The sequence below is a fragment of the Hydra viridissima genome, unplaced genomic scaffold (assembly GCF_058129835.1).
Source record: "Hydra viridissima isolate aposymbiotic clone 2 unplaced genomic scaffold, HvirCarnegie_v1 scaffold_15, whole genome shotgun sequence".
Lineage (NCBI taxonomy): Eukaryota > Metazoa > Cnidaria > Hydrozoa > Anthoathecata > Hydridae > Hydra > Hydra viridissima.
The window spans coordinates 7,038,373-7,060,276 of record NW_028324314.1 but is presented as its reverse complement, the minus strand read 5'-3'; the positions used below and the strand labels follow the sequence as shown (position 1 = coordinate 7,060,276).

The 21,904-nt window shown below is 27.9% G+C and overlaps 1 protein-coding gene across 2 annotated transcripts in view; it reads right to left on the bottom strand.

Moving 5' to 3' along the window:
- The window catches only part of LOC145193542 (nucleoprotein TPR-like), a 90,984-nt gene that overhangs the window by 55,373 nt on the left and 13,707 nt on the right, over nucleotides 1-21,904 (bottom strand). Inside the window, exons 1-10 of one of the 2 annotated variants that reach the window (XM_090072708.1) lie at nucleotides 21,456-21,518; nucleotides 20,811-21,029; nucleotides 20,050-20,228; nucleotides 13,957-14,496; nucleotides 13,555-13,642; nucleotides 13,393-13,461; nucleotides 9,684-9,755; nucleotides 8,715-8,806; nucleotides 5,364-5,456; nucleotides 4,901-5,005 (exon numbers count right to left, since the gene is read on the bottom strand). In XM_090072708.1, the coding sequence (XP_089928834.1) occupies nucleotides 4,901-5,005; nucleotides 5,364-5,456; nucleotides 8,715-8,806; nucleotides 9,684-9,755; nucleotides 13,393-13,461; nucleotides 13,555-13,642; nucleotides 13,957-14,496; nucleotides 20,050-20,228; nucleotides 20,811-21,006 (1,434 nt within the window). In that variant the 5' untranslated portion in view covers nucleotides 21,007-21,029; nucleotides 21,456-21,518. Of the gene's footprint in view, nucleotides 1-4,900; nucleotides 5,006-5,363; nucleotides 5,457-8,714; nucleotides 8,807-9,683; nucleotides 9,756-13,392; nucleotides 13,462-13,554; nucleotides 13,643-13,956; nucleotides 14,497-20,049; nucleotides 20,229-20,810; nucleotides 21,032-21,455; nucleotides 21,519-21,904 lie in introns of those variants that run through there. The other variant, XM_090072707.1, reaches the window with a different exon arrangement.

Here is a 21,904-nt window from a genome sequence, read left to right as displayed (position 1 = left end):
TTTCTTTTCGTAATTTCCGGTAATTTCAGCGTAAAAACCCAAATGAAATTTATGCAATCTTTGTGTAGCGGAAATGTATCGTAAATCCGATAATTTGAGCTAGCTTTTTTTTTTTAACAGATTCTTGTTTTGAAAACAAAAACAGAAATCAAACTCAATTTCTAACATTTCTCATTGACAAAATTAGAATAATAAGTTCCACATTTCATTTTTCACTGTCCACCTCGACAACAGATAATCAACAGTGGGTAAGAAATTTAAAATATGAATTTGGGCACGAATAAATTTCTTACTTTTTTCAGACCAAACTCTATTTTCATAAGAATTTCTCCACAAATAGCAAACACCAAGGTTATCATTAAATATTATTTGCAAAAAAAGAGACTATTAAGGTTAGTGTCACTAATAATGAAAGAAACTGCTTTACCAATTACAAATACTTTTATCTAGATTTCTTTATATTGCAGTAGAACACACTGAATTTAAATATAAAAACTCAGAATTTAATTCTAGAATAGTTGTACTATATTCTATAGAACTATTTGAGTCTAATGTCAAAAATAATTTCAGTGGTATTAGCTTTTGACTCCCCATACTACTTTTGTTAGAATCTGTCACCTTTGTAGTCACTTATTTGATGTTGTCCCAGAAGTCATACATAGTTAGATAACATATTTTAAGTTTGTAACATTTTACAACATTGATTACATCCTATACTATGATATTGCATTATTGCAGTATTTTGCACCGTCTAGGAACCATTTACATCTTGGGCAATAGGTCACTTTTGCTATATTAAAATATTGTCAGGTAACTAAAACTGATGCCTGGCAATTTTTATTTTAGTAGAAATGACACAAATTTTCCAACTTACAAAATGTGTAAATGGCATCTAAGGGTCAACATAGACAGGTGATACTAAAGCAATACTTTTTATAAAGTAAAATTATCAAGGATGTGATAACCACTGACTTTCTCTAAATAATTAAAAAGAGAATTAAACTTTTCAGGAAACAACAAAAAAGTTTTCGATTGGTCAGAGCAAGCTTGATTATCACTTTAATTTCTCCAAAAAAAAATTTAAAAAAATGGAATCGAATTGTTCAATTTTAGTTTCCTATAACAACTTTTAGGATGTTTTTTGAAGCTTTTTAAAGGTATTTATTGTTATTTATAGTGTAGTAGAAGTGGCAATGGCTTCCTTTTAAGGGCTTATAATAAGTTGCATTTAGGACCAATACATTTTGTCTGGTCAAAATGGATCCTGCTTCTAACAAACCAAACTAACATCTAATGTGAATAAAACTTGGTAATCTAATTTTAAACTAGGTTTAGAATACTTTTGGAAATGTAAGAAATTATTGCATGTCTTAGGTAGTAGATGTTTAGAATGGGGAGTCCATTTGCAACTGCTTTAGAATAGATAGCCTCAGATGCCCAGGTTTTTTTCAAGATTGGTAACCTTTGGTGTTTTTGAGCCATCTGTGACTTTTCACCAAATCTTCTCATTAAAACATCTTTGAATTATTTAATCCAGTCTGCCGAATTTTTGTGACAAACTCAATGACACTCGAGCTATGTAGGCATCTTTTTTCTGTCCCCTTGGATAAAAAACATTAAAGCACATTAAATATAATGCACTAAGTGTGAGAATAGTATTATGTATAGGGTCGACACAAACAGGCAACAACAATAGTAAAGAACAACTTTGATGTAATGTGAAGAAAATTATTTAACATGAAAATTATTTAACATGTTAATAATTTCACTACTTTAAAATTACTATTTAATTGTGGCTGTGTGCCTGTCTTTGTTATGCCTTAGAAAATTTTTTTTTTTAATTAGAAGTTCTATGACATATTATTGCCTTTGTGGTATGTCTATAACATAGGAAAATTACAGTGAAAAAATTACTTATAACTATTTAATGGTTTTAATCTTTTAATAAAACATTGATTAGCAGGTCTTGTAAATTGATAAAGAATGTCTTAAAACTCCTAAAACATATGAACGTAGGACTGTGGTAATTTCACAGAAAGATTCGTAATTGGAAATAAGTAGGGGAACATGGGGCAAGATGACGAACATTTTGAAAAGCACTTATATCTTATTCAATAACTGTTCCAATAAGTAAAACTTTATCAAAAAGTGGAAAAAAAATTATTATGCGTCACATATGTATAAAAAAAACCCATATAAAAATTAAAAATAGCCTGGAAAAAACTCATTAACCAAAGTTATCTCAAATTATCATACCATAAATTCTAGTTAATAAGATATATAATACAAACGGTTATGTAATTTTTTTAACAATTAAACTATATATTTATATAGTTTGCAAAAAAAAGTCTATTAATCAGTTCATAGCAAATTCCAACACAACAATATAAAGCAAATGTCAAACAAAACATTTTAATGCATAATAAAACAATGTAATAATGACTAAGCTACACAAAAGTTGTTACATTACAGGTTTATGGTAAAACATGTACTTTGGCGAAAGGACAAACGAGTCATCTTGCCTCGTTCATCTTGCCCCTAGGCTACTTAATCTTTAAAATGATTCAGAACTCTACATAAATAAGTTATCATAGCTTAATACTACTTGTATGGCTTCCAAATTGAGCAAAGTGAATGAGAAATTCTTGCTTACCTTTGGCTGGTGATGTAATGATGAAATAAATCAAATACAAGTAGATAAATTTTTTTTTTCCCTTAATATAGGAAAAACCTTTTTAATAATTATCTTTGATTCCGAAAATAATATTTATAAAAAAAGCATAAATAAATCTAGCAGATGTAATCTACTTCCCTCTTAGCTACAGTCAGATTTCATATTTAGTTGAGTTTTGAAGATAAAAACATAATTTCATCTTGCCCCATTCGTCATCTTACATCATGTTCCCCTATAATGTATATTTAAGATAAGGATATTGAGTTTACTTACATTTCTTTTTTGAAATTTGTTTTTCTTGTGGCATTTAGTTGAAATTTTGCACAACTGTCCATAATATAAACAAAACAAAATGTAAAAAAACAATTGATTAACTAGATAATATCTTTTTGTTTTTTTTTATGAACCCGCTAATATTTACGAAAGTTTTTATGATACGAAAAAAAATGTTTATAGCAGAGGCTATTTGGGATTATCAGGTTTACACCTATTTTGTCGAATCGAATGAAAGTCATCGGGTTTACGATTTTTTTAACTTCGATCGGAATGAGTTTTATAGTAGTGACCCCTGGTAGTGTAGTTGCAACATAGACTTCTCATAAACTTTTTTCTCATCAGAATTTTACCACCAAATTCCTTAAATTTATTCATAAGTTTTCATTACAATTTTATTATTTTCTAAATTTATTTTTTGCTGGAACTTTTCAGAGTAATACTCCTGATTGTTCAATTACTAAGAAGTTCATTTTGATTAACGAGTTTTCTTTTATAAAAAATAAAACTACATTCACAGTAAATAAAATTTTGAAACAAAAAGTACTTTTAAAATTATTATCAAAATAAAAAGTAATATTAACATTATTTTTCTTTTTGCTACTAAATCGAACCTTTAACTGCTTGTTTTTCAACTTCACTTTTACAGTATTTATACAAAAACACAAGAGACCTTATAGTGCTTTTAATAACTTGCTGAAAGTACTACCAATTGCTAAAAGTTGTATATATTGACAGTAGTTTTTATTAAAGGTTTACATACAAAATCTGAGATTAGGAAATGAAAACTTAACTAAATTTAACTTTGTCCAGCCTTCAGTAAAAAAAATTGAGATCCATTTTCAAGATTTTTAAAAGTTGGGAACTTGCTTATCTTGTAAATTTTACTTAGTCAAATTTTCACTACTTAAGTTGTTTTGTGAATATGATAAACAGTAATGTTAGTAATAAAGTATTTCACAAAAATTTTTATGATTAAAACAAATAACTTAAGTTTATTGATTATTCAAAAAATAAAACTTGATTCAAATTTTCAATATTCCACAATATTTACATTATTAACCTGCATGGTTACATCCAGATAACATTAAAGTAAACTATGATTATACCAAGGACACTGAAACCACTAAAATTCATAGCCTAATACCTTTATTTTAGTGCCTTATATTATATGTAAAAATTATTTTTACTTATAGGAAAAATTTTTACTGTTTAATTTTGTTTTGATTTTGTTTACAAACATATTCTTAGAAAAACATATTTCGAAATTGCGATTTAATTTTTTTTTTGGGAAAATTATCCTATATTAAAAATCTATTGGGTTGGGGAATAATTTTGTGGCGTTTTTACATTTTATCTTATAATACAACGATTTATGGTGTTTCACAAAGTGTCTAATATTTATTCATTACAGTTCTTTGCTCTACAAAACTGTGCTAATTGTCCTCTTCAGTAATTTAACTTTTTATTACTTTTTTAGGTTAAAAAAAGGAATATCAAGGAGTTAAAAAGCAGAGTAATGAATCAAATTGACAACCCAATACTTTTTTATGTACAATCCAACGCCTAAAGAATTATGCAGTAAAAAAAGTCTTATAAGATAAAAATGTTATGTTACTAACAGTGTTACTAATTAATGTTATAATTTTATTGTCATATGGTATAGTTTTCAGGTTGGGAATCTTAAGTAAATCTTAAGGATCAGTATTAGGACTATGGGATCCATTGCCATTCTTGTTTTTAAATTCTGATAATTCTGCATTTAAAATTCCCAAAACATGTGTAATGCCAGTATTAAAACAAACTTTGTGTAGACTTTATTTCTGTTGAGAATAATATAAAAACAGCATTAAAATTATTACAACATAAAAATAGAAGAAACCTATTAAGTAAAATTTCCCTACATAAACATAGTTTGAAATTAAAAAAGAGAAAATAGTTGAACTGTGATACCTTTATATTTTGTTCAAGCTTGAGGGATAAACTTTCAATAGTTTTAGTAGCATAATCATAATCTTCCTTCTGCTGCAACAGCATTGGAGCTTTTTCTTCAACTTCCTTTTAAAAAAAAGAGAAAAATTTTAGAAATGTTTCAATTTCAAATTTTTACTGATAGTTAAGAAAAATACATGTAAATATTGATGATTTAACTTTAATTTTCCATTGTTTTAAAGACTCTTGATAGACACAAACTTTGCAGCAAAAGTTAACTGTGTTTTGTTTAGCATTACATTTTTGTATTTTGTTCATATAGCAATGTAATTTTATTTAGGTATAATTATAATTAGCTGTATTTATATTACATTGATTACTGTGTAGTATTAAGAAAAAGAATTGAACTACTATAACAACTAATTTTACAATTTCCTTATTAAACAACCAGAGATAAATATAATAAAATCAAAAAAATAAATACTCTTAAAATTTGTTCCATATAAATCTTTAGCCTGGAATTCTCTTCCTTTTCCACAGCAAGCTGATCAGATACTTTCACATATTCTGTATAAATCTAAAATTAAAAAACAAATCTTCAAAGTATGTCAATTAAAACTTTTTAAAAGGACATAAAAACTCTAAAAGATGAGGGATAGAATTAAAGGTTAAAGAAACTAAACATTTCATAGTGTTATGCTTAAGTTCTATATTGTTCCTAAATTTGAAAAAATGTTTAATTTGATATAAGTACAATAATTAGTCTCACACTAAATAGTAATAGATCAAGAATGTTCTTGACCGATACTAGCTTTAATCTAAGAAGACCATGATAAAGGTGAAAGACAAACAATAAATCCAAAATAATAAGCACCCTAAGTGCAGTAGAATATAAAGTTGTAATCTAGGTTATTCAGATAGTGAAGCAAAAAATTCAAGCTATTTTCATTTCATACATGTCTAATCCTATGAACACAATATAAGTCTTGCCCTTTCCTAGTCATTTAAAATTTGTCTCTTAACTTTAATTTTCTTTATGTCTAAGTAAATTTGGCTTTTTCACTGCATCTTGAAAGAGCTTTTCCTAACTAGCAAATCACCTGATTAAGTTGTCACGCATTTTTCAGATTTTCATCAAAGTAAATAACAAATTGTAAACCTGAATATTGACGCTTGTTTTTAAAAATATCATGAAAATATCATAAATTAAATGTATAATGCAATGACAAGCATGAGTTAAATGTATAATACAATGTTAGGAAATGGTTTTAGTCTAAATATAAAATCTTTACTTTAAAGTAAAGATATTGTTATTGGAGTTGTTTGATTGTCAGAGTAAAGATTTTTACGAGTAGTTTTAATTAGCTTAACTTTCAATACTTAAAAGAAATTTTTGTTTATTTTATATAATTTAGCTACTCTATAATCTATAAATTATGCAGTTAACAAAAATCCAATAATACAGATTTATAATCAAACTTAATTATTATAATGTATTATACCCAGTATTGTAAACTAAATCAAAAAAAGACTCCAAAACAGTCACTCTGACAGTGGAACATGTCAGACAGGATAGCAAGTGTAATAATGTAACTTGTATGACTTGTTACATTTATCAGTTTCAATTTGCAAAGCAACATTTCAGTGGTTCATTTCCTTTTCACCATCATAACTAAAGAAACATGACATTCTACTTTGGAAGAATTAGCCAGGAAATTTTCCCAATCTTAACATAATTGAGCACCTGTGGAATTGCTTGCAGGAGGAGAGTGTGTTTTGCCAGCCACAAACTCAAATACATAAGTAGATGATTAATGCAGTTTTTGATGAGTTTACATCATGACCATTGTAGAGAACTGTCCTGCTACGATTGCAGATTGTCTCTCTGCAAATGGGGGACAGACTGACTACTGAAATAATTGTTGTTTCGTTATGTTGCTAGGTAAGCCTTCTCACTAAAATTCATAAACAATGATGCTTCATGTGCATAATAAATAAGGAAATAAAAAAAAAGGGAGATCAGAGACTTTGGACAACCATTTTTCTTTTTGTGTGAATACAATTCACACAAAAAAGAAAAATGTATTAATTTTCTCAAAAACTTGTTGACATTGCTAGTTTTTTGTATTCTGTTTGTTTATAACCTTTTTAAACTGAATTTTTGGATTCCCTATACCCACAAATGCTTGTATACTCAACTTGGTTTTAACTTAATGAATAGGTTTCTCAAATTCTTAATATTTACTAGGACACAGGATTGTATAAAAATCAAAAATATTTAAATATTGTCTAGAAGAAAATGTATGACATCACACAGACAAGTATTTTATTCACTGGCAAAGTAAAGCGTGTACACGAAATAAATGTGAAAGAAAAAGCACGTCATTTTTTTTCAGTGGTTGTATTAAAATCTTTTTAATTGTTTTGTATTTTGTTTACAACATGTTGTGGTTACAAAAAAATATGTTAGTTTTTGGATTTAACTTGAAATTAGTTTTAAAAATGACAAAAGAAGAAGACGTAAGAGAAAAAATTATGCACAAATATTTACAAAATCCTAATTTTTAGCTACAATTCGATAGCAAAATCGTTGCAAATACATCCATACACCGTTAGTCGTGTTATTCAACGTTTTTCTCAAACAAAATCGATCAAACGCAAATCTGGTGGTGGAAGAAAGGAAGGTTTTAAAGATATAAAACTAATTAGAAAACTGGTTAACAGTTTTAAGAATAACCCAAGCCTTTCACTCAGGGAACGCGCAAAAATATATGGAGTTTCTCATAGTTTCGTTGCAAAAGTTAGAAACAAACATGGTTTTCATTCTTTCAAAGCACAAAAAGTGCCCAACCGTTCTGAAACCCAACAAAAAAGTGCAAGAACCCGCGGCAGAAAGTTGTATGACAATTTTATTTCTAAAAATTTCTGTTTTATTGAAGATGATGAAACTTATATCAAGTACGATCATCAACAAATTCCTGGTGCTGTTTATTATATTGCCTAATATAGAGCAGATAAGAAATTTAAATACACAAAACATGAAAAGCAGATAAGAAATTTAAATACACAAAACATGACAAGTTTGCTAAAAAAGCTTTCATTTGGCAAGCTATTTGCAGTTGTGGCAAAAAATCAGCACCTTATATTTCTCAGTCCACACTTTCTGGTCAAATATATGTTAAAGAATGTTTACAAAAACGCCTTTTACCTCTCATTAAATCACACAATAACAGACCTGTGTTCTGGCCTGATTTAGCATCAATTCATTATTGTAGACTAGCTATGGAATGGTATAAAAAGAATAATGTGAAATTTGTGCCTAAAACAGAAAATCCTCAAAACTGCGCAGAATTGAGAGTTATTGAAAAGTACTGGGCTATTATTAAAAGAAAAATGAAAAAAACAGAAAAGCTTTGCAGAAACATTAAAGATATTAAAATATCATTTAAAAAAGCATCAAATAGTTTTGATTCTTATTCTGTGCGCAAGCTTATGGGTACCACTAAAGCAAAAGCTTGAAATTTTATTAGATTCCCACGGGAATAATGAATTTTTTTTTTAATGTTTGATCTTCTTATATTATTGTATTAAAATTATTACTTGGTTCGAAATAAAAATTGAGGAGTACTTTTTTTTAGTTGTTTTTCTATTTTCACATTTATTTCGTGTACATGCTTTAATTTTTCTAGCTTTCAAAGTAAACCATTTGCATACTTATTTTTAATAAAACAAAAAATTAATCTTTTGCAAGTATTCAAAAAGAATTTAGAACAAAGATTTTCTTTACATCTTTTACAAAGGAAAAATAATAAAAATGTTTAAATATAAAAATTACCTGAGTTAGTGTCATCCCCTTTTTAAGAATTGCACTTGTGGCAGCAGCCATTGGTGAAATAGAAGACAAATCTTCATTTTTTATATGACCATCTAATTTTATTAGCAAAAAAAAAAAAAAATACTTTAACAAGAATGAAAACATGGCATAATACAAATCAAATTTGTAATTTTTTCTTTTTTACTGTTACTGGTGTTGCATGTTTTAGCACAATTAGTTAATCTTACACCCTATACCTGTTATATTTGGATATTAAATAGACTTTTCATTACTGTCTGTGTGTAAAATATTAATCAGATTGCATATCACAAGGTGAACATGTTCCAATTGACATACTCCCTGGATCTAACAATGTCTACAGTTTTCTGCAATACCATGGCTATCCTAATTACTGATTGTCTTAAGTCTGGTTGCAGGATCTTTACTACTTGCTCTAAAAACCCTAATTGTAATAAACTCCTTTTCTGACTTATTCAATGTTCAGCAAATATTCAATCATCAAATTTCAAGAATATTTGCAGGGTCCCCTCAGGAAGCAAAGAAATGTGGTAGACTGATTGGTTGCTCTGCTCATAATGATGGTTTCTGCTCCTGTTATTTAATCTGCTAAAGCTCCTCTCAATTTTGTCAACAATGGTGTCAAGATTAATGAAAAATACTATGCAGACTGCTCATTTATCTTTCAAAAAAATAGCACTTCTGTTCATAGAGCCGAATTCACACAGAATTGGCTCATCATGCAAATTCTCAATTTCATTCCCTGGATATTAACCCATTCTATTTCTCTCTGTGGGCCACCTCATAGTTTCAAACAGCCTACATGGAGATAAGAAACAAACATGTAATGAATTTTTGTTTGGGTGTTATGCATATGAGATACTTGGCAGCAGACTGAAACACTGGGTCAAGGCTTGTGAAGGTTGAAAAAAGGTCTTATTACAAATAGAACTTTAAAAGTTTAGAACTTACCCTTTTTCTTAGAAATTTCTAGCAATCTATTTGCATTTTCCAGCTCCACAGATTGTTCTTTAATTTTATTAGCTAACAAATAAAAATAAATATTTGTTAACTTTTTTGTTCATAAAGTTTGCTGTGGTACAAAAAAAACAAGTGTTTTAGATTATGTATCTTTTATCTTGTCAACATGTTTTCAATTACATTTTTACTTTTTCATTTTTTATTTTTGGCTTTTTTTTCCCCATAACCCTGTGAACCAAAATTAGAGAATTACTACTCTAAAAGCATCCTCAATATTTTATAAACTAATATAGCTACAGTAAAAATATATAATGCAGAGCCCTAAAAAAAAAAAACAACTTTATATACTTTTTATCAAAAAGGGAGTATCCCTTCACTGAATAAACTTATCTAGTTGGTTTAGTGGGAAAAAAAAAAGCTTTTAAAATATAAAAAGTCCTTATTGTATTGACTATGCAGCCACAATATTTATAGACTAAATCGACACAGCAGTTTAAACAATATATAATTCATAAAAGGTGGCATTTTTTATTGCATTCTAAGTGATGGAACCACAGATTCAGCAGTATCTGAGCAGGAATTGGTTTACATTCTTTATCTAAAAATGGAAGTCCAAATATAGAATTTTTGATAAAAACAACAGAGAACTCTTATGCAGTTGGATTAAATTTCAAAACATCTATTAGGTGTAAATGTTAGTGGAGCAAATGTAAAACTTGGTGCTTATGCTAGTTTAAATATTAGTAAAGGAAGGTTCACCTTGCCTATAAGTTAAACACTGCTTTAACCATTGACTTGAGCAGACTTCGAAAGATATATTTGATATATTACCTCCTTTAAAACTGCTGATGAAGTACTTTTACAATTATATCATTTGTACCATAAATTATGATGATTGGCTGAAGCTTGGAGAAATATTCCAAAACCAACTAAAGTTTGCAGAACTCTTGATCTCAAACATATACAAATTACTTTAGAAAACTATGGTGTGTTTATGACACATATTTAATAATTGGTAGTTAATAGTCAATAATGTTCTCACACAGTCTAAGTTAACAATTCCAAATATCACAATTAGCATCAAAAGTTGTTTTCAATTTCTCTGATATTCATGACTGTTTGCACATTTAGTAGTAGCACTTAATTTGTTTAAGTAAGCTGTTAAATGCAAGTGATGCTACTTTTGATGACAGAGCTATCAGCAAAGTTACTGATTATTTTTTAGATTTATGATTGGAGCACAGGATTTAATGTAATGGATGATATTAAAAACATGTATGTTTTTCATTATAAGTAACAAATGCACAGAATATTATTTGAAAGTTTGCAGTTTTTTCTAGTTATACTTTGCTCCAGAAATGCAGAAATACTCTTGACATATGTGAACTATTTTTAATTTGTCTGTTTACAAATGCGAAAGTAGAACAAATGTTATCAATTATGAATTGTGTAAAAGTGACATGCGAAACGGTTTGTCTGTTTACTTCAGATAAGTGAAGGTGTTGATCCTGAAGCAGATGATGAGATTTAAGCAGAAGATCTTGAAGCAGATGATGAGAAGGTGTTAATCTTGAAGCAGATGATGATTTTTATCAAATTCAACACATCATTTTAAAATTTTTGTTGTCAAATCTGTTTGAACTATTGTCATTTAAAATAACTATTTATTATAAGCATAAAGAAATAAGAAAGAAATAATCTGCAATTATATAAAGTTTATTGATTTTGAAAAATTGCAACAATTAGATTAAACTGCATAATACTTATGCTTTAGTTTCAAAGCTACAAAACAGGTACATTATAATACTTATTACATTATATATTACAAATTTAACTACATAGAGCTGTTTTTAGTAAAATTGGCAAATTAACTGCTTTAAACTTATGAAAATATATCTTAAAAAATTATTAAATTCTAAATCTTTCATTGTCATTTTAAATTCCTTTAATATAAAAAATGAACAGTTAGGATAATCTCAAACTAATATTGTGAATTAACCTTGAATCTAAAATATTTTTGTAAAAAGCTTAAAATTAGTTAAAGTTGATGATATTTTTTGAAATTGGTGAGCATTTCTAAGTCACAGGGATTTTTTATCCAAAAATAATTTAATGAGTAAGATCCCCTAGTATTTATGTACAAATAAATTAAAAGTTTTCAGACTTAATTAACATCTCCACTCCCTTTTACACAACTGATGTACATTTTCTTGGTCTTTTTTAACAAGATGTACAACATTTTGGTCTTACTTAACTAGAAGGTTTTTAAACCAATTTTTCTTAGGAGCTTTGATTAATTATAAATATATAAAAAATAATGGGTTTTCTTTTGCAATGTAAATTTGATATTGTAATGAAACTCATTAAAATCTGGTCTTTTCATATTAAGAAATAGATCTCCAACTGCTACTTGCATGTGGAAGCAAATTTACAGTGCAATCCAAACTTCCAGTTCGGTCATGTGGGTTCTCACTATGGGGTTCCACTTGATATTTCTTTTCAAAGAATCCTCTTTAAGTTTCAAAATTTTCCCTTTTGTCACAATGTTTCGTTGTGTTATGCATCAATCAAACTTTATATCTGGCATGTGTAGTTCCGTGCTTGATATTAGCTTTCAAAAAGCAAATTAAATCTTTAAAGACATCTGTTTCAAGTGAGAACAGCAAACTCTCATAGACAAAAGACTTGGTAGTTTAGAAGTTAATTACCTCCTATTATTTTTATTAGGATACTCTTTGCTGTAATAATCAGGCAGTCTGTTTCAGAGATTTTCTTTTTCTTAAGGCAGCTTTCAAAGTTCTAATTAAAAGATTTTTTGACTATTATACTTGGAGTATGCAGACACCTAAAAAATCAATAAAGAAATTAAAAACATTAGATACAAAAAATAATGAAAAGTCAATATTATCAAACTAACAATTCAATTTTTCTAACCTGATTCATTTTTAGTGATTTCAGTTGGTTCATCAACATCTTCATTAAATTCTTTGGTTCTTCCAACATTTATGAATAATAAATTGGATGGATTTTTTTGAAAGATTTAGAGTCTGTTTTCTGGCAGTGAAAAACTCCAATATAGGGATTAGTGCACATGTTAACAAATACTTCCTTCTTTGTTACCTAGGTTCTTAGTCAATACTACTCCTGAGATCAAGTACTTAACAAACTACTTACAGGCAGTCAAGTTGTTAGTCTTTTCACAGGCTGTTAAGTTGTCTATTTTTTCATTTTTTTATTGGTCTTTTTTGTTATGTTTTTTTTTAAATTTTTTCAATTATGAAAATTGAAAAAACTTTCAAAAAAAGAAAAAAAAAAAAAGGAATTCACAAAAGAGGCTAATAAACAAAATGAAAAAAATGACAACTTGACAGCCTGTTTTCATTTTTTATTGGTCTTTTTTGTTGTCATTTTTTTTCTTCAGTTTTTCAATTTTCAAAATTGAAAAAATCGAAAGAAAAAAAAAAAGAAAAAAATTACCTGACAGCCTGTATTTATCAAATTATGATCCAAAGTATTTTTGAACTTTTTTCTACATTTTTTTAAGCAAATATTTTTTAAGAATCACTTTTATTTGTAATTTCATCATGACTATTGGAATAGTCAAAGCCTGGACAAGATTTATCAAATTATACATTCAAGTTTTTCAAAAGGGAGGTCTTTTAAAAAAGAGTCAAAAAAAAAATTAGAAAAATTAACCTACTCAAGGTTTCTATTGTAGACTCTTTAACTTTTTCAGATTCTTGTAAGTTTTCAGCCAATATTGACTTCTCTAAACAGATAGTATAAAACTCTTTTAGCAACAAAAATAGTTCTTATTTTTGAACAAACTGATTCACACTTTTACAAGATGACTATGTCAAACCTTTATTGACTTGTAAAACAAATGCTTGTAGTTCAGAAAACGCTGCAGAAATTTCACTAAGTTTGTTTTTTGCATGGTCTCGATCATCCTTAAACAGAAAAGTAATTGTGAAAACCCAATTCAAATTACAAAATCATCATATTTTTTATCTGTTGATTAGTAACAAAAAAAAACGTTTTAAATTCATTTTCAACATAATTTTTTTTTTTTTTTTTAATTTTTCAATTATCTTTTTTCCTGATCTACTTTGGACTTTACATACATTTACTAAAATTATAATACAAACTAATTAAAATAATGATGAATTTCAGAATACTTTTCTTTTGATTTTGATTACAAAACAAGAATTTGTTTTTACCAAAAGTTATAATTAATATAGAAACAAAATATTTTAGAAACTACCTTGTAAAGTTCAACAAGCTTAGTTTGAGAGGAGAGTTCCTGTTGCATGTTGTGTTGAAGTTCAACATTTTCTTCAGATATTTTCTCAAGCTTTGACATCAATAGTTTTAACTTTTTCTCTTGTTCAGAACAAGTGTCTTTGTAAATTTCTAAATTACTCCTTAGTTGAATATTCTCTTGGTTGCTTATTTCATATTTTGATTCTATGTCAATAAGTTTGGAGGTCTGATCTCTCTGCGCTTGAATCAAAAGTTCTGATTTAAGTTTTAATTCATTTGTTATATCTTCTAACTGTTGAAGCAGCATTGATTTTTCTTGTTCAAGGCGTTTTTCTTTAAACTCCTTACGAATATCTGAGTTCTTGATTTCATCAAGTTCATATTGAAGACGATAACGAACTTTATTTGCCTCACTCAACTTGTTTGACATATCAGACCATTCCTCATTAATTCTATCTATCTCTGAATTTTTCTTCTCTAAAATTTCTGCAAAGTCAGATTTCTCTTGCTCAAGACGGTTGCACTGTTGGCGATATTGTTCCTAAGAAATAATCATTTTTTTAATAAAAACAAGATGAAGTATTTTTACAGTCATTCTGGAAAATGTATTTTATGAATTAGCAAGTTTGCTTATGATTAGATTAAGTTCAACCAACTAAAAATGAGCTAATCTATTGAGATACTTTTATCCAACACATGCATAAATAACATCTCATTTAACTATGAAACTATCGAAGATAAAATCTTGTTTACCACATCGTACTGATCAAAAGTTTTTTCCTTTTTTATTTGTGAAAATTTATTGTCTTAATATTGAAAGATATTTTAAAAATTTAATCTAAATTTTTGATTCATCTAAGTAGCCATTGTTTGCAGATATATTAAATGATCACACTTTTACAGCATCATTTCTGCAATAAAAATCAAAGGTATTACACATGTAACTTGCTTTGCTTTTACAATTCTGTTTAGTTTATTAAAAACAAGCCAGAGTTTAAGCACAAAGACTGCTGAGAATTCTATGATTTAAAGCCTGTAGATTGTTATAACTGTTTTCACTGTTTTCTTATTTACTTACAGGTAGCTACTTACTTTAACTTTAAGACAAACCCCTAGCTTACTTGGATATATTAGAAAGTATTGATGGAGGTGCAAAACACTGTGGTAGCTGTTTTAGGAAAGTATCATTCTGTGCAAGTCATCCTGGATATAACAAAAGGGTCTTATACTATCATACTTCCATCTCCAAGTGAGACATTTTGTACCATATACTGAATAATTTTTCTTTTTTTTTTTTCTTTTCTTCTTTTTCTTATTTAAGGTCATACAAAGACTTTATAATATAACTAAAGATTTCAAAGTTTTGATTCATTGTTCCATCTTCAATTCTTACAGTCTATCAGTGTTGCTTTCCCGTTATACTTCTGATAGTTTGGTATTTTCCTTTGTGCTCATTTAGATAATTCAATGGACTTGAAGTAATTTTAAAAAAATTGGGTAAAATATAAGTTAAAACGTTTTTTTGATAAAATAAAGAAAAGATTAAGGGTTTTAAATCTTAGTCTTGGACATGATTAATTTGGGTTATCAAGTGATATAGTATGCATACTATATTAATACTGCATGGAAAATGAATCATGTGACTAGTCAAAAGTAAAAATAGATACCTTTCAAATTTAGAATAAAAGCCAAATCAATATACCGTGGTGTGACCTAAAAAAGTCCTATGCTTTAAGAAAGTCTTAATTTACGAAATGACAAATTTTGTATACATAAAACAAACATTTAGAGAAAAAAATTTAGTTATTTTATCTAGCTAGATATCTAGTTAAAACAACAAAGTTTTTTTCCGCAAATGTTTCTTTTATATATACAAAATTTGTCATTTCTTAAGTTAGGACTTTCTTAAAGCATAGGACTTTGTTAGGTCACACCATGGTAATTAGCTTTGTGCATGACATGTCTACTAGTCTGAAAAATAACTAGCAATCCTTGAATTGAAGGAAATTTGGCTTTTGTACAACATATATGTGAGAAGATAATTTGTTCCTGTTTAATTCTAATTTGGGTTCAGAAATTCTTATCAGTTCTTATGCGTATGTTCTTATCACCAAAATGTTAAGTTGATGTGCACTGCTTTACCTAAGGGCCATTTAATATATTACAAAGATTTGATCAAAGTTTGTGTTTGTAATATAGATAGTCGAAGCTGCATGTTTCATCTTTGTTCTAACTGCCCCAGTAAAGTAAATTTGAAGACTTACTCGGAAAATGTGTTTGAAAATAAGGATTTTGATTTTGACAATCAGATCACATACAAACAATAGATATCAACTGATCGAACTGCACTTGTCACAATACAAACAAGCATTATTGAGTTTATTGAAACTCTAAGTGAAACTTTGTATGACCTTTGTCATCACCACTTTATCAAAGAAGCACAATTCTCCTACTTATCAGAGGCAAAAAAACTGTTAGATCAACACACTTGTTTTATTCTTATGGATGTTGCAGGGAACTATAGCTTTCTTGTGCAAGATGCTGTACAAGGATTTTCTTGGCAAACCGATCAAGCTACCTCACATCCATTTGCTGTTTATTACAAAGATGAAAAAAATCAACTCAAATGTGAATGCTATTGTACAATATCTGACCATCTTCGCCATGACCAAACAACAGTTCATTGTTTTCTCACAAAGTTACTACCAATGATTAAAATCAAACTACCCACAATCAATAAAGTAAAATACTTCAGTGATGGTGCTGTATCACAGTACAAAAATTACAAATGTCTGTTAAACTTAATGTACCATCTTGAAGATCACAATATAAATGCTGAGCATCACTTCTTTGGTACATCCCATGGCAAAAGTCCATGTGCTGGAATAGGAGGAACTATGAAAAGAGAAGCAGCAAAAGCAAGTCTACGAGCAGCAAAGCAAACCAGATTCTTACAACAAATGAAATGTTTACATGGGCTGAAAAAAACATTAAAGGTGTTAACATATTTTACATTTCAAGTGATGATATCAATAACCATGAAACTTATTTTAACTAAAAGAAACGATATGAAGAGATGAGCACAATCCCAGGCACAAGAAGCTATCACAATTTTGTACCAGGTGGAGACAAATTATTTTTACAGAGAATCTCTAGTGATACTGTCTTTGATACCCATTTACTGAATAATATTAACTTGGCAAAAAAAAAAATCCTTCAAACTTTTAACCTGGTAAATACATTGCATGTTTTTACAATGATGAATGGTACATAGGGCTTGTGCTTAAGATTTGTAATGAAAACCAAGATGTTAATGTAATATTTATGCATAGAAACAAATTAAATTTAAAATGGACTAATGATGCACAATCAAGTCAGTGTTGGTTTCCATTTGACTAAGTAATATGTCAAATAAATGCTCCAGCCATTAAGGGTAGAAGAGCTCGTAACTTAAAACTTGTTAATAATGATTATGACAGTATCATGAGTAATATAAACCAGAGAAAAAGAAATTAGTGTACTTGTGTTTCATGTGTATATACACTTCTACTTTCAGCATTTTTGATTTTGATTTTGATTTTTTGAAACGTAATATTACTTGCGCTATTAAGTATCCTTTTAAACTAAATTTGAAGCAAATTTGTCAAAATTTGAAGCAAATTTGAGGTGGTATCCTGGGGACCATTAGGTGATTTGATATGGAATGATCCAGCATTAATATGTGCAATATCAAAAAGATCTTGTAAACATTCTTGTATACCTTTTTTTTTTATTCCAATTGATATTCTGACTTCCATCCCTTATTTTAACACTTACATTTCATCATGTAATTTTTTTTCTTTGACACTTGTATTTCATCATGTAACTTTTTTGATTTCTTCACTATATTGCACTTTTCAGAAGTGTATTGATTGTTTGACTTATCAGTCAGATATTAGTTTTGCTTCTTGTTGCCATGATTATTTAGTGAATGTTCTAAAAGCACATGGTGTGAGACACATGATTACTTCCACTGTAGCAACAAGCACACTGGAATTTGGGAGTCTTACAGCTACAGTTGTACTTCTGTTACTCCTATACTAAGTTGTAAAGATGGACACAAACAATTAAGTGCCAACACTAACACTTTTATACAAACTAATACTCTGCTAAAATCTGTTTTGTAAAATAATTAGCTAGAGCTTAAATTATGACCTAAAAAAAAGGTTATCTTTTGGATTTTTAGCCTCTGTGAGTGGCCCCTAAAACTTATTATTCTTACCTATAGCAATGCTTAAATATCAACTAACAGTTGACAATAAAACATAATAACAATATCTTTAAATTTCTAAATGGTTCTCAATGTACATGAATGGGATACAATCTTGAAAGTTTGAACTATTTCATTACTATTGAAACCAACTAGATTTAAATCTATTATAGATTGTTTAGTTTCTCAGCTAACTGGTTTTTCTCCCTAACTTTTTGCGGAATTTTTAGAAAAAAACCAAAGTGAACATTTACTCTAATTAACTAAGATTTTACACCTAAACTCAACTTTTTAAAAACTTTAAATGAGACATAAATTTACATAATAGCTAAATTTACATGATAGTCAAAAATTGTTGAAAAAAGTTTAAAGGCAGCACTAAAAAATTAATTGAAGGATAAATTTGGTACACTTGTGCGCAGTTTTTTTATCATCATTAGCAGTTACTGTTTGTTTAAAAAATAAATAATAATTTATCATACTTAATCTTATTTTCTTAATCTTTTTTTTAACAACACCATCTTTTTTACTATAATCATAATCCAGCTAAACCCAATGCTGCTCAAGCTGCCAGAAACATTTGTTTTGAAACAACAAAATGACAAAACAACAAATCAGAGATTTGCTGTTATTAGCAATAACAACAAATCAGAGATTTGCTGTTATTGCTTCTTTATTTGCTAGACATCACCTGGCTGCCTAACAACCCCAGCTATTTTTATCTCTAATTGTCACCTGAGATGAAAAATGGTGCCTTTTCATTAACATGAAGCCACAAAAAGAATTGTTGAACAAAAATAAGTAAATAACAGTGTGTCAAGTAGGGTCCCCATTCATAAAAAATTATGCTCTGTGTATGGTGGGGAATGGAGGACATTCTTCATTGGTAATTTCTTGACAGAAAATAAATAATCAATACAAAAGTCTACAGCCAACAGAGCTCAGACAAAAAGGTTTAGCTGTCTAGCAAAAATGACCAAATCTTCCTTATGAACTGGTCCTGCAACATGACAGTTCCAGACCTGTGTTACAAATCTTACAAAAACTGATATCCAGGAGCTACAATGAAAGGTTCTCCCGCATCCACCTTACTTACCTGATATTGCAACTGCTAAATTCCATTTGTTCTGTTCTTTTTCAAATTTATTAAAAAAGAAAAACTTTTACTATTCTCCAAAATATTTTGAGATCATCAAATATCTTATTTTATCAATTACAGTTATTTGAAGAACCATGAGAAAATAAAGAATATTTGATTGATTTTTTTTTTAATCTAAGAAAAAAATCTGAAACTCAACATAAATATTTTATATAAATTAAAAATAAAAAGAAGATTATTTCAGAAAATATCAATGATAGGCAAAAACATTTTTAAACTAATTGCTAAAAAATAATCAGTAAAAACATTAAGAAACCTAAGTAAAAATATGTGTAAGATTGTAATTTGAATATGATGTGTTCTAATTTGTATCATACTTTAATAATTGATAAGACTTAGACTAAATTGATTTAAATAAGTTTGTTTACAGAGTGAATATAGCATGGGTACATGCTATACTCATTCTGTAAACAAACAAATTTAAACCAATTAACAAGTAATGCTTAGCATAGTATAAGTAAAATATTTTATATTGGTGATGTTAGTAAAAATTATGTTAACTTCTGACTTATAAGATATTACATCTAAAACACTTAGTTTTAGGGCTTGTCTTACATAAAAATTCTTTAAAATAGTATAGTCTTCTAACTAAACAGAATGTTTTAGTGAAATACTTTTAATACACAATTAAAATTCAACTTATTTTTTTAAACCAATTAAAATTTATTAAATAAATAGCAACTCACAGTTTCAGAAATTAGATTACTCTTCTCATTGATTGCATCAGAAAGCTTATTCTCATAAACTGATAAAGTTTCTTCTGCCTTTTCTAGCTTGAGTTTGATTTCCACTAAGGTTTGTTCATACTTTGACAACTTTGTATTACATGAAATAAGTTGCTTATCCAGCTGACTAAGCTGGTACTCTAAATATAATATTTGATGTTTTATTCATATCAAAAGTAGTACATAAATATTTATCTAAAAACTATATAAAAACTTTAAAGATCCTTAAAATAATAAAAAATACAATCACTGTATTATTTTTTTTTTACTTGTCACTGAGAAGATAGTTTCTTCACATTACAAGATGCATCAATTTTCAGATCTCATCATAAAATCTTTCTTTTGAAAAACATTATGAGATCAGAAACTTGGTTCATCATGTGCTACATACATACATACATACATACATACATACATACATACATACATACATACATACATACATACATACATACATACATACATACATACATACATACATACATACATACATACATACATACATACATACATACATACATACATACATACATATATACATACATACATACATATAATACAAGAGAAATCCAATACATTAGCTTAAGGATTAAATTAATTGATTTTATTTGATGTTTAAGTATTAAGATATTTTGTTTTATTGTTTCACTCAAAAAAAAACTTCTAAACAAACACAAAAAACTCAACAAATAATTTTTACAAAATCAGGAGAAAATATAAACCTGCATTTAATCTTTCTTTTCTCAAGATAGATTCTTTGGATAAGTGATCTTCTTTAATTTTCTCATTGTCAAGAACATATTTTCCCAACACATTTAACCAGTTTGAAATATGTGTTGAATCATTCCCAATATTTTGAAGTAACTCCTGGGATAAATTAAACTTAACCGAGAGAATTTTTATTGCATCTTCCATCATAAGTTTTCACCTCACCAGTTAGACTAAAATCAAAATGCAAATGTTTATTTGTAAATTTCTACATGAGACTCATTAATCTTTTTTATAACACAATCAACTATACTATATTTACTCTTAGATTAATTTTTAACATGTTATTCAAATGTTGTTGTTTTTTTTACTTTATTTCAACATCAATAAGTATTTATATATTTCTTTATAATAAGAATGTTAGAAAAATTAGGTTAGTGTATGTATATATCTTAAAAGAAAAAACATATACGTATACACAAAGAAAAAATTATAGAATTGAAGAATTAAGTTAACCATAATTATTTAGTTAAAATATACCCTTTCGCATAATTAAAACTTATATGAAAAACAGTAAATGTTTAAGAAATTTTTAAAATGTCACTAGATATCAAATTTTGAAAATCAAAAACCAGTAAGAAATTAGAATGTTGATCTACCATGCTTTGGCGCACAACAGTTTTAAAAAAATTCATCAGTTACCGTTTTCAAGGAAAGCGCACACTCAGTAAAAATCTATTGCCGCGAATAACTTGCGGTTGCAATTAAATATTTCTTTATTTGAATTTCTTAGGCAAAGCGGTGAAATAGACAAATCCTACACATAAAAAGCGAATAAAAAAGTTTACTACCCATAATAGTAACTGTAACGTGTTTGTTTTGTTTTTTATCATGTAATGTTTTCCACTTGTCTTGATTACTGTCTTGTACAGTTTTCACCGAGTTGCCATATATTTCTCAAAGCTTTACTGTAGATGATATGCATTGCTCACTTAGAGACACAAATTTAGGTCGAAATCAAAAATTGCAGATCATTTTTAAGCTAGAGTCTTACACAAGTTTAAATGGTGAAAGTTATTGGCTTTGGAAATGAGTCTTTTGAAAATTA